Source organism: Octopus bimaculoides, chromosome 2 (assembly GCF_046866305.1).
Source record: "Octopus bimaculoides isolate indiv1 chromosome 2, ASM4686630v1, whole genome shotgun sequence".
Taxonomy (NCBI): Eukaryota; Metazoa; Mollusca; class Cephalopoda; order Octopoda; family Octopodidae; genus Octopus; species Octopus bimaculoides.
The window spans coordinates 74,794,616-74,816,189 of NC_142929.1; the positions used below are offsets into that span (position 1 = coordinate 74,794,616).

Here is a 21,574-nt window from a genome sequence, read left to right on the forward strand (position 1 = left end):
TCATCATGGAAACTGAATAACTGACCCCCATGAGTCTTAGACTGAATGTTCAGGGGTTGTTTTTGATGATGATGAGAAATAAATGAAAAGCAATAGTTTTGTGTGTTTTCCGATGGCTTAAATGGTCCCTCCATATTGTAATTGTTCCAATTTCAACAACACGGTTTCCAATCATGTCAGTTGCCAGAAAGTAAAGTACAAATCGGAAATAATTTTTTTTTTATTTAAAAAACTACTAGCAACAGAAAATAAACTTCAACAGACAAATGAAAATGTCAAATATTTCATCGTTTCTTTTTTTTACTAGGCTCTTTGGTCTTTTTAAATTGTTCATCATAATCGAGTTCATCTTCCAAGGATTTCTCCTTGGAAAGAGACGGTCTAATATGCTGCTGTTTCACCTTGCCAATTTGAGCAGCAAGTTGCAATTCATGTTTTCTTTCAAAAAATGTCAGGATTTCTTCTTTCTCTTGAATCTCGAGTAGTTTGGTTTCGATCTCTTTCCGTTTGGCTGCTCTTTGGTAAGCATCAATTTGTTCCTGTAACAAACGACTTCGTTCTTTGGCCCATAGAGAGAAGTTACTGACCTGTTGGTCAATATCTGCCTGTTCAAGGGCCGGTAACTCTGTGTTGACAATACTGTCTACTTCTTTTTCAAATTGATCGCAGTTTTCGACAACATAACCTCCAGCAATGAGTTGTTCAAACAACGTCTGCAGGTAGAGATGAAAAGATGTTAACGTAGGGATGTAAGTAATTTAATGAATAAGTGAAATATTTAACGAAATGAAATTAAAAATATCAAAGTCAACGTTTTTGATAACAACCCACCACACAAGATCACCTGATACAGACTTCCAATTAATTTAAATTTAAAATCATCTAAATTCCATGTTAATTTATGTCTCAAACACCAGTTTTATGAAGGCAAAATTATTTACTGAATTCTTTTATTATTATTATTATTATTATTATTATCATCATCAAAATAAATTGAAACAAGTGCAGTGTAGTTCAACAGAAATATGAAAACAAAAAGGTTTAAGTGATCTAAATTAAAAAACCGTCTATCAACATTTCATAATTTATGTTTCAAATGCCCATCTTTGGTATTTTCTGAATTCTTTGTTCTTTTCAGTACAAAGCCAAAGTATTTCAGTTAACAAAAGGGTTCATTCTTAAATAATCTGAGGTGCCAAATTTATATTTTCTCCTTTCAATAAACTTTAAGTGTTAAAGCAGTTGTTACTAAGTTAATTTTAACCCTTCAGCATTCAGATTACTTTGTCCAATGTAATGCTTATTTATTCACATTATTTTGAATTAATCATGCATTATCTCACAGCTTTGAGATTTCAACGATGTCATTGCTAATTTTTAGAATGACATTATAGGATAGGTGTAAGAGGCAGTATTTATCCAGTTTGAGTATTAAACAAGTAGGATATGACTGGTTTAAAGGCTAATGGGTTAAATATTTTCTCTTTGATTCACCTGGTTGTAGAGTTAGTGGTATCACTTGTTTGAAGTGGGCAAGTGATATTTCAAGCTAAGGATTAAATAAACCCAAGGTCAGCCATGAGCTCCATGAGAGCTTAAACCAGTTTCCATTGTGTAAGTGATTGAGATTACAACACTCTCTGCTGTATGGGATGTCATCCCAGTTACTGCTAGAACCTATTTACAGCTGAGTGGACTGGGCAATGTGAAATAAAGTGTTTTGTTCAAGAACACAAAACACCACCGGTTGGTCAGGGAATCAAAACCACAAAGTTAAATGCTTTTGAATAAATCCAAAGAGGGGGAAACAAAAACCAAAATAAATAAAACAAAACCTTAAATTTGTCCAAATAAAGTTCCTTCTCTTCAGCTGATAATCTTATTTCTTCCCTGCTGTCATGCTTTCGTAAAAATCCTAATTCTTTCTTGGATAAATTTGGATCCTTCACTTTGCAAAATTCCAAACACTCTTGAAATTTCTCTAGCTAGAATTGAGAGAGAATATGTAAGTTGACAATAAAAACTCTAAGCATCTTTTAAACATCACAAAACTACAGACATTTAAAATATATTATAGAATATATTACAAGATTCCACTGCTTTAACAGTAAAAAAAACGGTAAATAAGTAGCAGAGTTGATATAAGAGTGGACAAATATATAAATATGTCTTAACATTGGTTCTCATTACTATGATCCACGACCTGGGTATGACTTTAAACTGTATCCAGTATTGAAGCCCTCGTTTGGAACTTTCAAGATTTAGAGAAGTGTGGAACCACTTCTTAGCCACTAATGTTTCCAGGTCTACTCTGATTTAGAGTAGTAGCATCTGTCAGGGTTCCAGCTATGGATTAATTAGTACGTCATATAATTGCCTCTGGATGAAGGGGCCTCACAGACAACAAACACCTAATAGACCCAAAGCAGACTAGGCCCTTCAGCTCTTGAACTGCTCATCTAAGAGAAGGTAACTCCATAGGAATCCAGCATCCCAATAACTGCTGGGCTCATGGAACTTGTTGCACCAGACTAAAACAAGTTTAAGAGGACGAGAGATTGAGACTGGATCTGCACAAACCACACCCACTGTAATAAAATTCATCATGCAGGCTGTGCAGCAAACCAAGACTAGCACCAATCTATGTAGCTATGCCTTGTTGGACCCTCATTCATTGAAGCAACAAGAGAGTCCACCATTATGATCCAAAAGAAGGCACACTAATGCTAGTATATGTTTGATGGGATGTATTTGAGGCAGGATTTTACAACTCGATTCTCTTCCTGTCACCAATCCTTATCTTTTTTTTTTTTTCAAGTAAGGAATTTATTTCACAGATCTCTGAAGGCACAGAGCAATTTGTCATAATGTCAACAAGTTTTTAAAAATATTTTAGTCTTGAGTGAAGATAATGCTCATGATCCTTTATAGATCCTCCAAGACTGGTAGAAAGAAGGGAGGGAAGTATCCTCAAACCAGAAATGTGGCCCAAATGCTTGCAACAGAGTGAACTCAGCTAAAGAAACTTGATGTGCCAGGTGGTGGTGTTAAACCAAGTGATGATGGAATTTGAACTCGGAATACAAAAAGCTGGAACAAATACAGTAAAGCATCCAGTCCAGAGTGTACCACCATTCGTGAGAACACCAAGTACTTGCAAGACAAGACCCACCCGCCAGCTCAAAACAGAGAGAGGGAGAGTGTGTGTGTGCATATGAATTTATATACATATCTTTTATCTTTACTTGCTTCAATCATTCTTCAAGGCACCCACTATACTCTCAGAGTGGTTGGCGTTAGGAAGGGTATCCAACAGTAGACACCTTACCAGATCACATTGGAGCCTGGTACAGCCTTCTGGCTTGCTAGTCCTCAGTCAAACCATCCAACCCATGCTAGCATGGAAAGCGGATGTTAAACGACGATGATGATAGCAATGATATAAATAGACAGAGAGAGAGAGAGACAGAGAGAAGAGCAGTTAAAAAACTAAGCTTCTATGCATGTTGAATAATTAATGTTTGAATAAAACATCAACTGTTTGCCTTTATACAAAATAAACTGTAAGGGCGAGCGTGATAGATAATGTTTATTTTAAAATTACAGTGGTTAATACTGAACTAGTTTCATGTTTAATAGACAAATTAAATAAATCAATTTTCTAAAAATTCATTTAATTTAAATTTGTTATATTACAATCATCAGCAGTATACTCCCATGTTTTTGGAGAAAAAAAAAAACATGTATAACTTTAAAATATAGAGAGAAAGAAAAAGCCATGCTTTTTCATTCACCATTCAACAAGCTTCTAAATTTGCCGAGGCCAAATGGTGAACAAAAAAGCATGGCTTTTTCTTTCTCGCTATTTTGAAAACATATTTGAGTAGCTTGAATTACGAATTACTGTGGATGAATAATGGTAAATATATTTTAAAGTTATACATGTTTTTTCCAAAAAGGCATGGGAGTATACTGCCAATGATTGTAATATAACAAATTTAAATTAAATGAATTTTTAAAAATTGATTTATTTCATCTGTCTATTAAACCTGAAACTAGTTCAGTATTAACCACTGTAATTTTAGAATATACACTATCCATCTCACTTGTCCAGCGGGTCATAGCCCAACTAATGAGGGAAAGAGTCAGTCTAGACGAGATGCGAGGGGCGATTAGCCGGTACTGGCATCGACCATGCTTGAATGGTGCTTTTTACGTGCCACCATATACACACACACACACATATATATAGATATATATTTGCTGAGTTTGCTAAGGTTCTGGTGAAGTGCCATTCCCAGTATTTGTTTCAGCTATGCACAATAATACCAGTTTGTGCAATGTAGCATGTGTAATTATTTAAATTTCAAGTGGAATGGCACTGAAACAATTGTAACCAATATCAAACTAATGCTATACTGATATCTTAATTTCTCTCTCTCTCATATATATAAAAATATACCAAATAAATTTTTCCAGTCTTTTGTTTTGATATATATATATGCGTGTATGTGTATATAGATATACACACACACGTGTGTATACATCATCATCATTTAGCACCTGCTTTCCATGCTGGCATGGGTTAGATGGTTTGACTGGAACTAGTAAGCCGGAGAGCTGCACCAAGTTCCAGTCTGATTTGACATGGTTTTCTATGGCTGGATGCCCTTCCGAATGCCAACTCCTCCAAGAGTGTAATGGGTGCATTTTACGTGCCACTGGCCCGGGTGCCAGTTATGCCACACTAGCACTGGCCACGACTACGATTTCACTAAAACCTCCACAACTCGGTGCCTCATCATGACCGCAGTCAAAAATGACAGAAACAAGTTTTAAAAAGAAAGACACACACATATATGAATGTATGTGTGCACACATGTATAACAATAAGCAAAATATACATATATGGGTGAATATGTATCTTATACAAGTGTACATCATCATCTTTTAACGTCTGCTTTCCATGCTGGCATGGATTGGATGGTTTGACTGAGGGCCGGCAAGCCAGAAGGCTGCACCAGTCTCCAATCTGATCTGGCAAAGTTTCTACAGTTGGATGCCCTTCCTAACGCCAGCCACTCCGAGAGTGTAGTAGGTGCTTTTACGTGCCACTGGCACGAGGGTCAGTCAGGTGGTACTGGCATCAGCCATGCTCAAATGGTGCTTTATTTGCTTGCGAAGACCTATTGAGGCAAGTGTAAACAAATCAAAATTGCTGACGTGGCCTATGACAGTACCGCTTGATTGGTACTCGTGCCAGTGGAACATTAAGAGCATATCCAAGCCATGGATTGGCTCCCGTGCCAGTGACAAGTGAAAAGCACCATTTGAGCATGATCGTTGCCAGCGTCGCTTTACCAGCACATGTGCTGGTGGCACGTGAAAAACAACATTTGAGTGTAGTTGTTGCCAGTACTGCCGGACTGGCTCCCGTGCAGGTAGCACGTAAAAACACCTTTTGAGCGTGGTCGTTGCCAGAACCACCTGACTGGCCCTCATATCGGTGGCATGTAAAAGCACCTACTACACTCTCAGAGTGGTTGGCATTAGGAAGGGCATCCAGCTGTAGAAACTTTGCCAGATCAGATAGAGTTTGGTGCAACCTCTGGCTCACCAGTCCTCAGTCAAGCTGTCCAACCCATGCCAGCATGGAAAGCAGACGTAAAACGACGACGATGATGATGATGATGATGATGAGGGTACATGTATAACAATAAATAGAATTTCCAACTTACAGCACATTTATACACACATGGCACCTTGGGACCAGCAAGCAGTTTCTCAAGAAATAACAGCCCTTTATTAAATTTTTCATATAGAGCAAATCCATACGTTTGTAAGGTACAGCTTAATAGGTTATGGTCAGACAATTCTTTACCAATCATTATCAATGTTTTTCCCAATAGAAGCTGGGGTTCTGAGATATCAAAATGGTCATCATAGTACGGCTTGTTCATGTATTTCACTTTTACCCAAACTTCCTAAAATATATGAAATAATTGAATGGTTAGAATACAATAATGTTTAAGGGAAATTGGAAAAGTATTTCATAGGTGTGACTGTGTGATAAAAAGTTTGATTCCCAATAAAATGGTTCCAGGTTCAGTCCAGCTGCATGACACCTAGGGCAAGTATCTTCTACTATAGCCTGAGGTTGATCAATGCCTTGGGACTGGATTTGGTAGATGGAAACTGAAGCCTGTTGTGTGGGTGCGTATGTGCACGTGTGTGTGTGTACATACACATCAATCATCATTATCACCATTTAATGTTTGTTTTCCATGCAGACATGAGTTGGATGGTTTGACAGTGCTGGCAAGCCAGAGGGCTGTCTGTTCCAGGCTACTGTCGTCTGTTTTGGTGTGGTTTCTATGGCTTTGTAACACCAACCACTTAAAGTGTACCAGGTGCATGAGTGAGTGTTACTGTCTCCTTGTTTTGACATTACATGATAGTTGTAAATGGGCATCACTATCAAACAAGTGGTATCATTTGTTTTCAGTCTTCCATGAAAATATGTCTGGCCATGGAGAAATATTACCTTGCTCAGAAACAGGTGAGGTTCAGCAACAGAAAGAGCATCTAACCATAGTAAATCTGCCTCAACAAATTCCATCCAATCCATGCAAGTATGGAAAAGTGCAAGTTAAAATGACGATCACATGTGCGCGCACACACACCTATAGGCACAGCATAGCCAAAAGGTTAGGAAGTTCACTTTGCAAGGTCTTAGGTTCAAACCCACCATGTGACATCTTGAGCAAATGTTATTTGCTATAGCCTTGGGTTGACCCATACCTTGGGAATGAAATTAGGTAAGCAGAAACTGTAGTGAATCCTACTGAATGAATATACCTGATTCAAAGGCAGAGCATTGTTAGAAAATCTGTTATGTTGATGCTGCTTGAGAATTATGTTAAGGGTACATGAATATGTGTCTGTGGAATACTCAGCCAATTACATCCTAACTGAACAAGTAAATAATTCAGTTCACCAACCAACTGAATCACCATTGTCAAAACCAACATAGAAGCATCCAGATAAATAAATAAACAAACAAACACACACATGCAGGTGTAGATGTGGCTGTGTGGCACCTTGGACAAGTGTTTTCTACTATAGCCCCAGGCCATCAAAGTCTTGTGAATGGATTTGATAGATGGAAACTGAAAGAAGCCTATCATATATAAATATGTGTGTGTGTATAGACATCGTGCAATGGTTGTACATGAGCATGCAAATGCTGTTGCTTATTTTTCTGTGAAAAACATATATAGCTACAGAAAGACATTACCTTGCTTGGAAACAGGTGAAGGTTGGTGACGGTGGTGGGGGGGATCTAGCTGTAGAAATTCCATCTGATCCATTCAAGCATGGAAAAATGGATGTGAAATGATAAAGATATATCAGTGTGTGTGTAAACTTACAAACATACACATACATATACCATCATGTAATCTCTTTGCTCCATGTTAGGATGGATGGTTTGACAGGATTCAATAGGCTGAGGAATTGCATCATGTCCCAGTGGTCTGCTTTGGCATGGTTTCTACACGTGGATGTCATGGCTCAGTGGTTAGAGCATCGGGCTCAAAATCATGAGGTAGTGGGATCAGTTCCTGGACCAGGCTGTGTTTTGTTCTTGAGCAAGACACTTTATTTCATGTTGCGCCAGTTTACTCCGCTGTAGAAATGAGTTGTGATGTTACTGGTGCCAAGCTGTATCATTCTTTGCCTTTCCCTTGGATAACATAGGTGGCGTGGAGAGGGGAGGCTAGCATGCATGGGCAACTGGTGGTCTTCCATAAACAACCTTGCCCTGACTTGTGCCACAGAGGGTAACTTTCTCAGTGCAATCTCATGGTCATTCATGACCAAAGGGGAGTTTTTACCCTGCCCTTCCTAACGCCAACCACTTAACATGTGTTGAGTGCTTTTTTTTAATGGCACCAGCTGCCTGCCAGACTATGTACCCTGAGAGAGGCAGATATATACTAGGAGATAAGGGGTTATGTACACACACAAACACGCACACACTTTGTAATAATCTTAACGTCCACTTTTGTATGCTTGTATGGGTCAGACATTTGTTGAGACAAATTTTCTATGGCTGGATGCCCTTCCTGTCACCAGCCCTCACCTTTTAATAATTCTCTTTGACCAGACATGTTTTCATGGAAGATTGGAAAAGAAGGAAACCACCTGCATGATGGTGACACTTGTTTACAACTATCACCTGATGTCAAGGACAAGGAGCACAAATATATATATTAAATGGGCTTTATTCAGTTTCTTTTCACAAAATTCACTCATACAGTTTTGGTCAGCCCACAGCTATAATATATGATACTTGCCGAACCCTTTAGTATTCAGACTATTCTGTCAAATATAATACTTATTTCTTCACATTGTTTTGAATTAATCATACATTACCTTATAACTTCAAGATTTCGATGTGTTTATTTTTAGAATGACATTATAGGGTAGGTATGAGAGGCCAGATCCGGCTAGTTTGAACACAAAACAGGTAGAATATTTGGGCTGGTTTAAATGCTGAAGGGTTAAGGTACCACACAATGAAACTGAACAAGAAACCATGTAGTTGGGAAGCAAACTTCTTAAATTACACAGCCCTAAATATACAGATACAGATATTCCTGCCAATGAATTAAAAACAAACCACATAATACATACCTCAACTTCCTCTTCAGCTTTTTCCTCTTGAACATCTTTGCAAACCTCTGACTGTTTGGGTAAAGATAACAGAAACTTGACACACGAATAAAGGGACAACAAGAGAGTAGACCGATGGCTAAAATCTTCTTGAAGCATCATTTCATAGGCAATCTGAGCGGCACCTGTTATTTAAACACCATACAGTGCAATAATAATAATACAAGAATAAATAATAAATAGAAATGTTAATGCTATACTTTCGAATATGAAACAATCCTCCTTCTCATCTTCTTCTTTGCATTAATGAATATGTTTCCAGAGTTGCATAAATGAGACAGAATTCATATTATGGCCAGATGCTCTTCCTGCTGCCAACCCTCATCTGTTTTCTAAGTAGGTTAATGTTTCTTCCTCAGTTGGGCAAGTGTCTTCTTATAGCCTCTGGTCAACGAAAGCCTTGTGAGTGGGTTTGGCCAATGGAAACTGAAGAAGTATGTCATATGTGTATGTGTATATTTGCCTGTGAGTGAGTTCAAATTTCCTCTTGGCTTCAAGTGTGATTGCTATTTGTAAACAATGGCCTTACAGACAGAGCCATTCGCTTGCAGTCCACCATGAAAACACATTCAGGCTTCTTAACATGTGACATGTAGTATAGTCTTTGTAAAAAAAATGCTTATCCATACAGTTCTGTCTGTTTCCAGTTCTCTGCATAGAACATGTTCTGGGAGATTATTATTACCTTGGTTGGAAACAGGTGTGAGTTGGCATTAAGAAGACTGTCTGGCCTTAGAAAACTCTGCTCCAACATACTCTTGTCTGATCTATGCAAGTATGGAAAAGTAGATGTTAAAATGATGATGATGATGATGAACTAATGATCTCTGCTGGACAGCAAATGTAGACAGGCAGAAACTACAATATACCCTTAAACATGGTACACAACCACACTTTTCAACTTGCTATGTTAACAGACAGGTTCACATAAGGCCTTGCGTAGTGACTCTAGGCAAAGCACATGACCCTGTTTACCTATCATACAAGCTCAAAGGTTGAATGTTCTGTAGTAGCTCTTCCCCACAACATATCTTCCTAACATTTCCTCCCACTATTTGTATCCACTCACTACATTCCCTCCCCCTCTACTTTCGCAATATTGTAAACTTATCCACCCACCCATCCTGTCCTATCCTTGGTTCCACTTCACTTGTATACACCTTCCTGTGACTTGAGTGTACACACCTCCTGTCACATCTTCATCATTTTCCCTCCTCTCTCTCTTTCCTGCTGAGGTAGCCATGTATCTCCTTTACTGCAAGGCAACTATTTGTGTACCTCAATTCATGCTCTAACCTCTCATTCCCTGGCACAAAACCACCTCCCTCAATATTACTCCTATCTCAGATGAGAAGTCTAGTCTTGTCTTGTAAGATACTTGATGATCTCATAAGTGATGGTGCCACATAAAAAATACTCAGTACACTTTATAAAGCAGTTGGAGTTAGGAAGGGCATCCAGCCATAGAAACCATTCCAAAACAGACAATAGAGCTTAGCAGAGTCTTCTGACCTGCCAAAACGTCCAAACCATCCCAGTATGAAAAACAGATGTTAAATGATGATCACGAACAATCAACTATGAAAACAACTCTTTGCTTCAACAACATGCAGATAATCCAATTTGAAAAACCATTCCTTTTTGTTACCAGCATCTACAAAAGGATGTACAAAAATGGAAGAAAAAATAAAATGCTTACAGTCATATTTTCCAGTTTTAATGAAATAGTCCATAAGAATATTTGATGTGGGAAAATCAGGAAAGATTCCATATGCATTCTGTTGGAAAGCAAAGTATTACAAAAAGTCAATAAGAAGATAAATGTTTACAGATAAATCAGTGCATTTATTTGTTTATAACATGAGAAATTCATCATCAGGAAAATCAGAGTTGAAACTGAATGCAGGGCAACATTGTTTGTTTGTTTATCTAACATCCAATTTTCCATGCTTGTATAGGTTGGAGAAAGGACATATTTGAGGTAGGAATTTATAAATGGATGTCCTTCCTGACACTAACACTTATCTATATTTCAAAGAAGGGATTTTTTTTCTTTTATTCCATGGGTCTTCAAAAGTGTAGAATGTCAACATTGTCATAATGTCAACATTCCCATACACCTACAATATTGGTTTCAAATTTTGGCACAAGGCCAGAAAGCACTAGGGAAGGTGTAAGTCAATTACACTGATTCCCATTCTTCAGCTGGTACTGATTTTATTGACCACAAAAGGATAAAAGGAAAGTTGACCTTGGCCGAATTTGAACTTAGAACGTAAAGACAGATGAAATGCCACTAAGCATTTTGCCTGGCATGCTACTGATTCTGCCAGCAGAATATACAATATTGTCAATGTTATCATCATCACCACTCTGTTGCTAGTACCCCTCAACTCATGCACCCACCCATCTCTCAATCCTTCCTAATCTTTAGAGAGATTGCCCATCTCCCTCTCTCCCACTTCTACTCCCTCCACACACTCTTGCAAATCACCTCCACCCACTATTCCTCCTCCCTGAGGTGCCACCATTATCTGGCTCTTTGAAGATACTATCAATTCATTCTCACTTTCTCTCCTAAATGTTAATAGCTACGTACCTCCTCTACAACATAATCTGCCCAACCCCATCTTTTCTTTCATATCTCAACCACCTTACATCTAATATAAGGATGCAACACCACTCTCTTCTTGGCTGCTGTAGACTTATGAGCTACAGGGTGACCTCAGTAGTGCTGGTGGCACAAAAAAAGTACCTAGTTCACTCTGCAAAGTGGTTTGCATTAGGAAGGGCATCCAACCATAGTAACCATGTCAAAATAGACACAGGAGCATGATGAAGTCCTTGGATCCATCAGATCCCTGTCAAACTGTCCAACCCATGCCAGCACAGAACAGGAAGTTAATTGATAATGATGATGGTCATATATATATATATATATATATATATATATATATATATATATATATATATGTAGACAGTGACTCAGTGGGTGTGCAGTGATGTAGAAACTTGTACAACATATTGTCTGATGATGTCATTCATAATCCAGCAGTGTGTTTTTCATACATCCTGTCGATAGGCTGTAAATCTCATGTGATTTGACAAGAAATTTCCATTTAGTTTTGATGTTATTTTGAACAAACCATTTAACAATTGAGCTAGGAAGCACAGAATATCACAGAGTAGCGACAAAAACAGTAGTGGGAGAAGGGGAGCATGGAAGAGTGGATGTTAATGATGATGATGATCATCATACAGTCTCTGGCTATCATTTTTACTCACAAGGCACTGGTCAGCCTGAAGCTACAATAGAAGACACTTGTCCAAAGTGCTGTGCACTGAAGTAGAACTTGAGACCACATAGTAGCAAGGGGATCTCCATATCCACACAACCATGCCTCCCACTGCAATTATTACGAGATAAACTGGCAAAATTTCACTGCCATACAATATTGCACTTCTGGTATACGAATACAAGAAAACAATATCACCATTCAAGTCTTCTCTCTTCATTTATGCATCTCAAACCCTAATCCATTTTTCTACACACACACGTATATATAGATGATAATAATAATAATAATAATAATAATCTAAAAGACTTCAGTAAACACTTACTTTTTTCTTCATCAAGCTGAGATAATTTTCAGCCAGCCCAAGTTTCAGGTATCCACGAGCCAGAGATGTTGCTAAAGAGTCAGTAATGTTTGCAGCATCAACACTGTGACGGAACCTGTTTGTTTGGAAACAAACGATGACATAAACAACATTTTCTACTGAATTTCTCATCTCCTTACCATCATTACTACTGACAAGTAAGCTATACATCAAAATCATGTGCCATAAAATTTGTCGACGGCTTGTAAGAAGTCAAACCGTTAACATTGACTGAGTAACGTCGATTATCTCCCTTGCATTACAAGGGCGAAAACTGGCAATTCCATTCCATAATCGGAAGCAAAGCGTAGGCAACCTGAATAGACACGATGACAGCACCCAGTACACTGTACTGTAAAAATTGGAGCTCAACGCAGTCCATGAACCCGTTGGATCCTTTCAAACCGTCTAATCTAAGCTGGCATAGAAAAGAGACATTAAAAATGGTGAGAGAAATTGTAACACACTATCAACTCTTTTACTCATGGGTGAATGTGTGTGAGTTGTGTGCCTTATTCTTAATCCCACTCGTTTCAATTAATGTATTGTCGAATCGTTTTCAGGTCCCATAATTAGCTGCATAAAAACAGTCTGATTCTTTATTACTTCAAAAAGGCTAAATATAGATGCTTGACGACAATATAAAACATAAAGACAATACAAAATGTAACAAAACATAAACTCGGGGAACTAAAAATACAAAAAGGAGATGAAATATGAAGAAAAAATAAAAGAAACGAATGATAATATATGAAAGAGTGAAAAATGAGGCGCAATGCCCACTCAAATTCCTCTCTTGGTATCTTCACTCTCACCAGCCCCTTTCCATTTCGCAATTTTTCTTTCCGCATCCACACTCTTCCCATAAAAACAGTCACCAGGAGAAAAGTTTGTAAGTAAAATCAATCAAGTATGAATGCACTGAGAGAAAACTGGAAACTAAACCAACAGAAACAAGAAAATAATGAGGTTGGTAATTCATTTAAAACTATTATCTCCATAAAAACAGGGAGATGTTTCTGTGAAACAGCTGTAAATCTGTTGCTTACCTGTATAAAAGTTTTTCAACTTTCTTTATATCATTAGCTTCTAGTTCATCTACTTTGTTAGCCAACTATAAAATAGAACACAAATATGGTACATTTAAAAAGTTAGTCTCTTGTTTAAGGCAGTATTTAAGCATCTCCATAAAAAATATAAAATGATGCAGGATGAGTGCACATATAAAGCTTGGTAGCAGGCAAAGAATTATAGAACACTACACACACAGAGTGAGAAAAAGAATTGAAGAACATTACACACACACTGAGAGAAATAATCAGAGGCAGAAGAGGAGAAGAAGAAGGGAGAAGATTATAAGTTATGTCTTATTTAATTATATTTTAAGGGAATAAATATTTTTTCTTTTGAAAATTAGTATTCATTTCATCATTACATATAAACACCAAAAAAATTCAATAAAAGTTACATTATACTTATTGTATGTTATGGCCATATTTTCTGATATTACCTATGATGCGACAAAAGTAAACTACTAAAGTTACTTGTCATAAGATGGACAACATTCTAGTCTTGTGTGAGCAATAGACACAGGCGTGGCTGTGTGGTAAGAAGCTTGCTTCAGGGTTCAGTCATACTGCGTTGGACCTTGGGCAAGTGTCTTCTACAATAGCCTCAGGCGCCAAAGCCTTGTGAGTGGATTTAGTAGACGGAAATTGAAAGAAGCCCATCATATCATACACACACACACACACACATATGTGTGTGTCTTTGTGTCTGTGTTTACCTCCCACCACCACTTGACAAGTAGTGTTGGTGCGCTTGTCCCCGTAACTTAGTGGTTTGGCAAAAGATACCAACTGAATAAGTATCAGGCTTAAAAAAATAAGTACTGGAATCAATTCATTCGACTATAAATTCTTCAAGGCAGTGTCCCAGCATGGCCACAGTCTAATGACTATTTCCTATTCTCATTTCACCTGTGAGAGTTCTTTTAGTCTTGAAAGTTACAAGGTGACACTACTGGTGCTATAAAACAAACAAACAAAAAAAGCATCCAGCACACTCTGTAAAGTGGTTGGTACTAGGAAGGACACCCAACATAGAAACCATGCCAAAAACTGAAATATTGGAGCTTGTTGGATCCTGCTGAAATGTCCAATCCATGCCAGTATGGAAAACAACTGGCCAGATACCTTTCTCGTCACCAACTCCTGCCTGTATCCAAGTTATGTAACACTCTCCCACCTGTCAAACAAATGTAGCTCAGGCATGTTTCAGTTTTTATTCACAGTATTGACTCACAAGAATTTGATCAGTTCAAGGGCTATAGTAGGGGATACTTGTTCAAGGATCCATGTAGTGGGACTGAACCCAAAACTACATGGTTTATAAGTAATCACACAGCTTCATACTTTCAACAATAATCTATAAAGCATCATTACATTAACTTACAATATCAATGTCAACATATGAAATATTCTTTTCTTTTTCAGCCTTTTCAGCTAAGTTGTAGAGGAAATCATCTGCAATTAAAACAAAGATAATTAATAAAATAAAAGAACCTGGATAATTAAATGAAATAAATTATTGCTGAAACAACTTCACATCACTATGTCTTTTCTCCCCAGAATGTAACCCCACTCTGGAATTCCTTCCCTTCTCATGCCTTTCCCACATGTGTTGAGTTACAAAGGTCCAAGAGGAACATTGATGACATCATTCTCAATGGACTAGGAGGGTCTGTAGAGGCTATAAGTACAGCCCCATCTTCCAGACTAGGCAAGTAAGAAAAAAAAAATCACATAATAAAAGTAAAATGCAGACATGGTTGTGTGGTTAAGAAGTTTCTTCCCAACCAAATGATCCTGGGTTCACTCCTGCTGCATGCCACTTAGGGCAAGTGTATCTTTCTATAGTAACCAGACTAATAAAAGCCTAGTGAATGAATCTGATAGACAGAAACTAAAAGAAAGCCTGTAGTATATACATACATATATATATGTGTAGTGGTTGGTGTTAGGAAAGGCATCCAGTTATAGAAACCATGCCAAAGCAGACACTGAATGAAGCTTGGTGCAGTCCTCTGGTTTGCCTGTTCCTGTTGAATCGTCTAACCCATGCCAGCATGGAAAGTGGATGTTAAACGATGATGATGATGATGTGTGTGTGTTTGAGTCTCCTTGCCTCAATGTTGTGTGATAATTGTAAATGAGTCCCAAGCAGTGTCATTCATCTCCAATATTTTGTGAAAATCGTATTTGACCATGGGGAAATATTACCTTACTTGGAAATAGGTGAGGGTTAGCAACAGCAAGGGCAATAACTCTATCCAATTCATGCAAGCATGGAAAAGTGGATATTAAAATGATGAGGATGATGATGACGAAAGGTAGAACTTGTCAGCCAGGCAAACTGAGGTAAACACAGGGACACAAAACTGATTATATTAAGAAGTTACTTTATGACCAAAGATCAGCCTAGCACCATGACCTTCCAGTTATAGACTCTCTTCCACATTAAATATAAAACACATCCTGCCCTCTTTCTCTCTACATTAACCCTTCAGCATTCTGTGTATTTATTCACATTGTTTTGAATTAATCATGCATTATCTTGCAGCTTCAAAATTTCAATGGTGTGTTTGTATATTCTGAGAATGACAATGTAGGGTAGGTGTGAGAGGTTGGATCTGGTCAGTTTTAGCATAAAACAGGTAGGAATATTTGGTCTGGATATGGCCAGATTAAATGCTAAAGGGTTAAATGTATTATATTCCCTAACCCCATTTGTTTAGTACTCAGGGAAAAAACATATACTTACAACAAGGGACTTGAAGTTCTTGAAAATTCATTCTTTCTTCCCATACTGCTTGGCACTGATATGCATCACTGAGCAGATGACGACAGACTGCAATGAAAGATAGATAAATTAAACTGTAACAATGAGGATTCTGTTGTTTGATGAATTGAATTACCTGCCCCTGAATTAATGTGTAAGTGGCTGAGTATTTCACAGAAATATGTACCTTTAATGCAAGTCTCAGGCAGAATCAATATGACACAGCATGTGACAAGGCTATACCTTTTCAATTATAAGAATAATCCACCAAATGTGCTTCATTATAGTCTCCATCTACTTAATCTCAATGATAAGTTATGGGTTGGCATAAGGCTATAGAAAATGACATTTGACCACGGTGACATGCAGTGAGATTGAACCTGAGACTTCATGGTTGTGAAACGAACTATTAAACCATCTGGCTGTACTGTGCATACAACAAATTGTATAATAACATCTGATGCCAATGGTTGGTTAGTTCATTTCTCCAGTCACACATTACATTGTATAGAGAGAAGGGAAGAGAGAGTAAAAATGTGATGCTGAGAGAGTCATCATAAGAGGTACAGAATGTACACACACTTACTCTTTTACTTGTTTCAGTCATTTTGACTGCGGCCATGCTGGGGCACCGCCTTTAGTCGAGTAAATCGACCCCAGGACTTATTCTTTCGGTCTCTTTTGCCGAACCGCTAAGTGACGGGCACATAAACACACCAGCATCGGTTGTCAAGCAATGCTAGGGGGCCAAACACACACACATATATATATATATATATACATATATACGACGGGCTTCTTTCAGTTTCTGTCTACCAAATCCACTCACAAGGCTTTGGTCGACCCGAGGCTATAGTAGAAGACACTTGCCCAAGGTGCCACACAGTGGGACTGAACCCGGAACCATGTGGTTGGTAAGCAAGCTACTTACCACACAGTCACTCTTGATTATAGGCAATAAGTAAAAGATAGTTTTTTACACACATATACAGTGTGAGAGAAAGAATCACAGAAGCAGAGGAGGAAGACACGAGGGAGTAAATGAGACAGAAATTATGGAAGAAGTTTAAATATTTTTCATTTGAAAATTAATATTCATTATTTCATTATTTTGAATGAGCAATAAGAAATTTGATAAAAGTTAAATTATAATAATTGCATGTACAATATATTTCTTGATATTACCTAAAGTAGCAAAAATTTATTTCTAAAGTTACCTGTCAATATGATGGGTAACACTAGTCTTTTTATATTCAAAATCTTTATTTAAAGTTAAAGATACAAGGTTTGTGTGCAGCTCCCATGCAGGTAGCATGTAAAAATACCTTTTGAGCATGGTCGTTGCCAGTGTAGTGGGTGATTTTACGTGCCACCAGCACGAAGGCCAGTCAGGCAGGTACTGGCAACGGCCACACTCAAAATGGTGTATTTTATGTACCACCTGCACAGGCAACGATCTTGCTATTTCCTGATATTAACCCATGGTAGCAAAAATATACTTCCTAAGCTACCTGCCTTATGAAGAGGAACATTTTACTATCAGTGTAAATGGTTCTTTCTTTTACTTGTTTTAGTCATTAGACTGTGGCCATGCTGGGGCGCTACCTTGAAGAATTTTAGTTGAGCTAATCGACCCCAGTACTTATTATCGTTTTATGCCTGGTACTTATTCAATCGGTCTCACTTTGGCTACATTATAATTATAACATCCTACTATATTATAACTATAAAAAGCAATATTTACCAACCTCACCATAATAGCTTCATGTTTCAAATATATTGATTTGAACCTTATGAATGAAATGGAGATTTGAAATGAAAAGTAGGGTAGTTATCAACAAACATGAACACTTTTGTTACTATAATTCTGTTAGTATTCATTGACTTTGTTGAAATTAATTTTGAAATAATAAAGAATTTAATAGAATAACTTTGCTGCCATTTAAAGGGTGTTTGAAACAGATTAATGAGGAATTTTAATGGAAAGTTCTAACTTAGATCACTTTAAACATGAAGTCTGTATTACTGAATCAGGGGCAGTCTTAGGCAAGTTGGTATCAAAAGGATTGAATTAAAGAAGCCAAAATGGATCCAGCCAGAAATCATTGGAAACGAAACTCGGCTTGCGAAGACCTATTGGGGCAAGCGAAAGTCAAACTGTCAATGGCACCTGCGCCCAGCATCGCCTTCCTGGCACTTGTGCTGGATGGCAAGTGTAAAGACATTCGAGTGAGATCGTTGCCAGTGCTGCCGAACTGGCTCCTGTGAAGATGACACATAAAATACACCATTTTGAGCATGGCTGTTGCCAGTACCGCCTGACTGGCCTTCGTGCCAGTGGCACATAAAAGCACCCACTACACTCTCAGAGTGGTTGGCATTAAGAAGGGCATCCAGCTGTAGAAAATCTGCCAATTCAGATTGGAGCCTGGTGTAGCCATCTGGTTTCACCAGTCCTCAGTCAAATCGTCCAACCCATGCTAGCATGGAAAGCAGACGTTAAACGACGATGATGATGTTTCTCAAGAAATTAAAGTTCTAAAAAAATTGACAACAGATTATTTGATTATTGTAGTGGAAGATGAACAGCTGTAGTCTTTTGTTATTTTCACTTGTGAGTAGTTCTGTAGCTCCCCTTTAACAAGAAATCTGTACTATTCTGGACCTTTCTCTCTCACTTTAACCCTTCAGCCTATAGCATAAAGCCATCTCCCTCACCACTGTAACCGTATTCAGTCAAAAAGTATCTTAGTTTTGCAGGCTCCATAGCAACCTTGCTTGTGCTGGTGCCATGAAAAGAAGCACCCAGTATATACTGTCAAGTGGTTGGTGTTAGGAAGGGCATCCAGCCACAGAAATCATACAAATCAGTTAAGCATGATGCAGTGTTGGATTCAGTCAAACCGTTCAACTCATGCCAGCATCAGTTGGTCACATGCACACGTATGCATACATACACACGACAGATTTTTTTTGTTTCCTTTTATCCAATTCACTCACCAGACTTTGGTTGGCACGAGATTATAATAGAAGACACTTGCCCAAGGCGCCACTGTATGTATGTGTGTATTCGGCTCACGATCATAAAATTGTGAGTTCAATTCCTGGACTGGTCAGTATGTTGTGCCATTGAACAAGGCATTTCATTTCATGTCGCTTCAATCCATTCAACTGAATGTGAACCTCAGCTCTGTGCTGATGCAGTTCTCGCTCCTAGTTTCCCCATTCTAGATGTTTACAGGGTCATGATTGGGGGGGGGGGGGAGTATAAGGCGAAAGCATGGTACATGTCACCAAGTTATACTTGCTGGCAAGTGACGGCTGTCTGGCTATAATTATACATTATACTGGCCTCGTTGAAATCGGATCACCAGAAGCTTTTACAGTATTTATATAAAAGTTGCATATGTGTCGCTACAAAATTTAATTCATTAAATACGTTTAAAAAAATCCGAATATTCTGTAGATACGTGAAAAAAATATCCCGTTTTCTTGTGGAGAACGAGTTCCATTAAAAAGCAAGGTAAAATTTTATTACACCGGTCTCCACATTCTGCTCGGAGGGCTTTCGAAATAGCTATCACCATCACATGAAGAAGAAAAGTGCAAGAAATCGGGAAGTTGTTCCCTTCTGTGAAAGAATTTATGTCCAAAAAATTATACTTTTTACATTCCTAACCCCGCAATTCCGTGCCCTATACCGGTACATTTTTTACTTTTTGTCTTACGAGATGAGTGTAATTGTAAATTAATACCAAAAGCAAAGCGACTTTACTGTGACCTTGAAATGAATTGTCCCAAACAATCCCATTTTCAAAATAACACATCAGCCCACTCAATGACATTTCTTCACAAGAATACAATAATTTAGATTTTTATAGAGGAGAAATAAGAAATCAACTTTAAGTTACAAAACATAAAAAGCACAGGGATACTTCATAACACTGGAATGATTGAGTTTCTTTTTTTTTTCTTGTATAATTAAAATTAACAATTGATGTAAAATAACTAGGCAGAAATATAAAACTGTATTTTTATCAATGCATTTTTCAACAGCGAGTTGACTGATTCTGCTAACTGTGATCCTGTAATGTTCCTACTTTCGTCAAGGGCATTAACGGTTTAGTTGGAATGGTCACACATCTGAATGAAAACTGGATTCGACGTCGGTATAAAGAATTAGGTGAACTTGAGTCTTAACAAAGTTTATAACCGATTAAAAAAAAAAGTATATGACGGTACATGTGTACCATATCTAGTAGTATTTCGACAAGGTTTCTACTATGAGTTTTTTTTTTCCATAGCAACTTTGAAGGAAGTGGGTTATACAATACCATTCACCTCAGAGCTTAACTGTCACTTTATTTTCATCGACCCCAGGAAGATGAAAGAAAGGCAAAATCGATCTCGGCGTGATTTGAACCAAGAACGTAAAAAGCCGGTATAAATACCACCGCTCTAACAATTTTACTGATGCATCGCCCTAGTTAAACTACATTACGTAAAGTAAGTGCTAACATTACTGAGTGATCAAGCTGTCTTTTATGTGAAAAATAAATAACTGATACTTTAAGAATTGTCAACATACGAGATATTTATTAAATTACCGATGTGAGAGACTTTAATATTGAAACAAGTTAAACCGCTGCCACAAAGAGGGAGGAAGGGCCAGTGAGAATATTTAAGACATAACACAATAACATTGTAAATTAAATAAATATCAAACAGATTGAATAAAGCATTATATGTGTGGAATACGAATCATTTTTACCTGAGAAGTTTAGTCCAGGAAATATTTGACTTGTTCTTTTTATAGATCGATACAGAGACCGAAGAACACATGGTTGAGCCATGACTGAGAGAGAACAGAACATACAAGTAAAGCGTGTGCTGTTTGTTGCTTTATTCACTTCCGTCGGAAATAGATAACAGTTGCACTGCTTGATTTGGAGCCTGAATAATTTTTGTTGTTTTAATAAATACCATCGACTGTTTTAATGTTAATATTTTTGTGCGGTTATTTTAAATTGAAGGGAATTGTTTGTGATCTTTTGAAAGAGTATCTGAGACTTGTGGGTGAAGATATCACATCTCGTGGATTGCTGGAGTAGGAAACAACACATCAGGATGAGTTTATCTAAGAGGGCATAACTACACAAATATGCCCCACCAACATTTGTTTCCTCATAACATTCTGACAAACGGATATTTTAAAATTAAATTTTCTACAAATTCTTTTTAGATGGTGTAGATTGCGTTTATATCGGAATTTACTGTGGAAGATTTTTCGTAGCAAGGGAGGAGCTTTTGATAATCTTCATGTGCTGATATGGATGTT

General features: G+C 37.7%; 1 protein-coding gene across 1 annotated transcript; it reads right to left on the bottom strand.

The window, feature by feature from the left end:
- Positions 1–202: 202 nt before the first annotated feature.
- Positions 203–21,306, bottom strand: LOC106874248 (uncharacterized). The gene is made up of 10 exons (XM_014921904.3): positions 21,008–21,306; positions 16,219–16,305; positions 14,851–14,921; positions 13,446–13,510; positions 12,358–12,472; positions 10,436–10,514; positions 8,698–8,861; positions 5,739–5,984; positions 1,836–1,985; positions 203–713 (listed from the first exon to the last, which is right to left on the bottom strand). Exons 1-10 carry the CDS (start codon positions 21,108–21,110, stop codon positions 285–287), a joined length of 1,509 nt encoding a protein of 502 aa, XP_014777390.1. The 5' UTR covers positions 21,111–21,306; the 3' UTR covers positions 203–284.
- Positions 21,307–21,574: the final 268 nt, after the last annotated feature.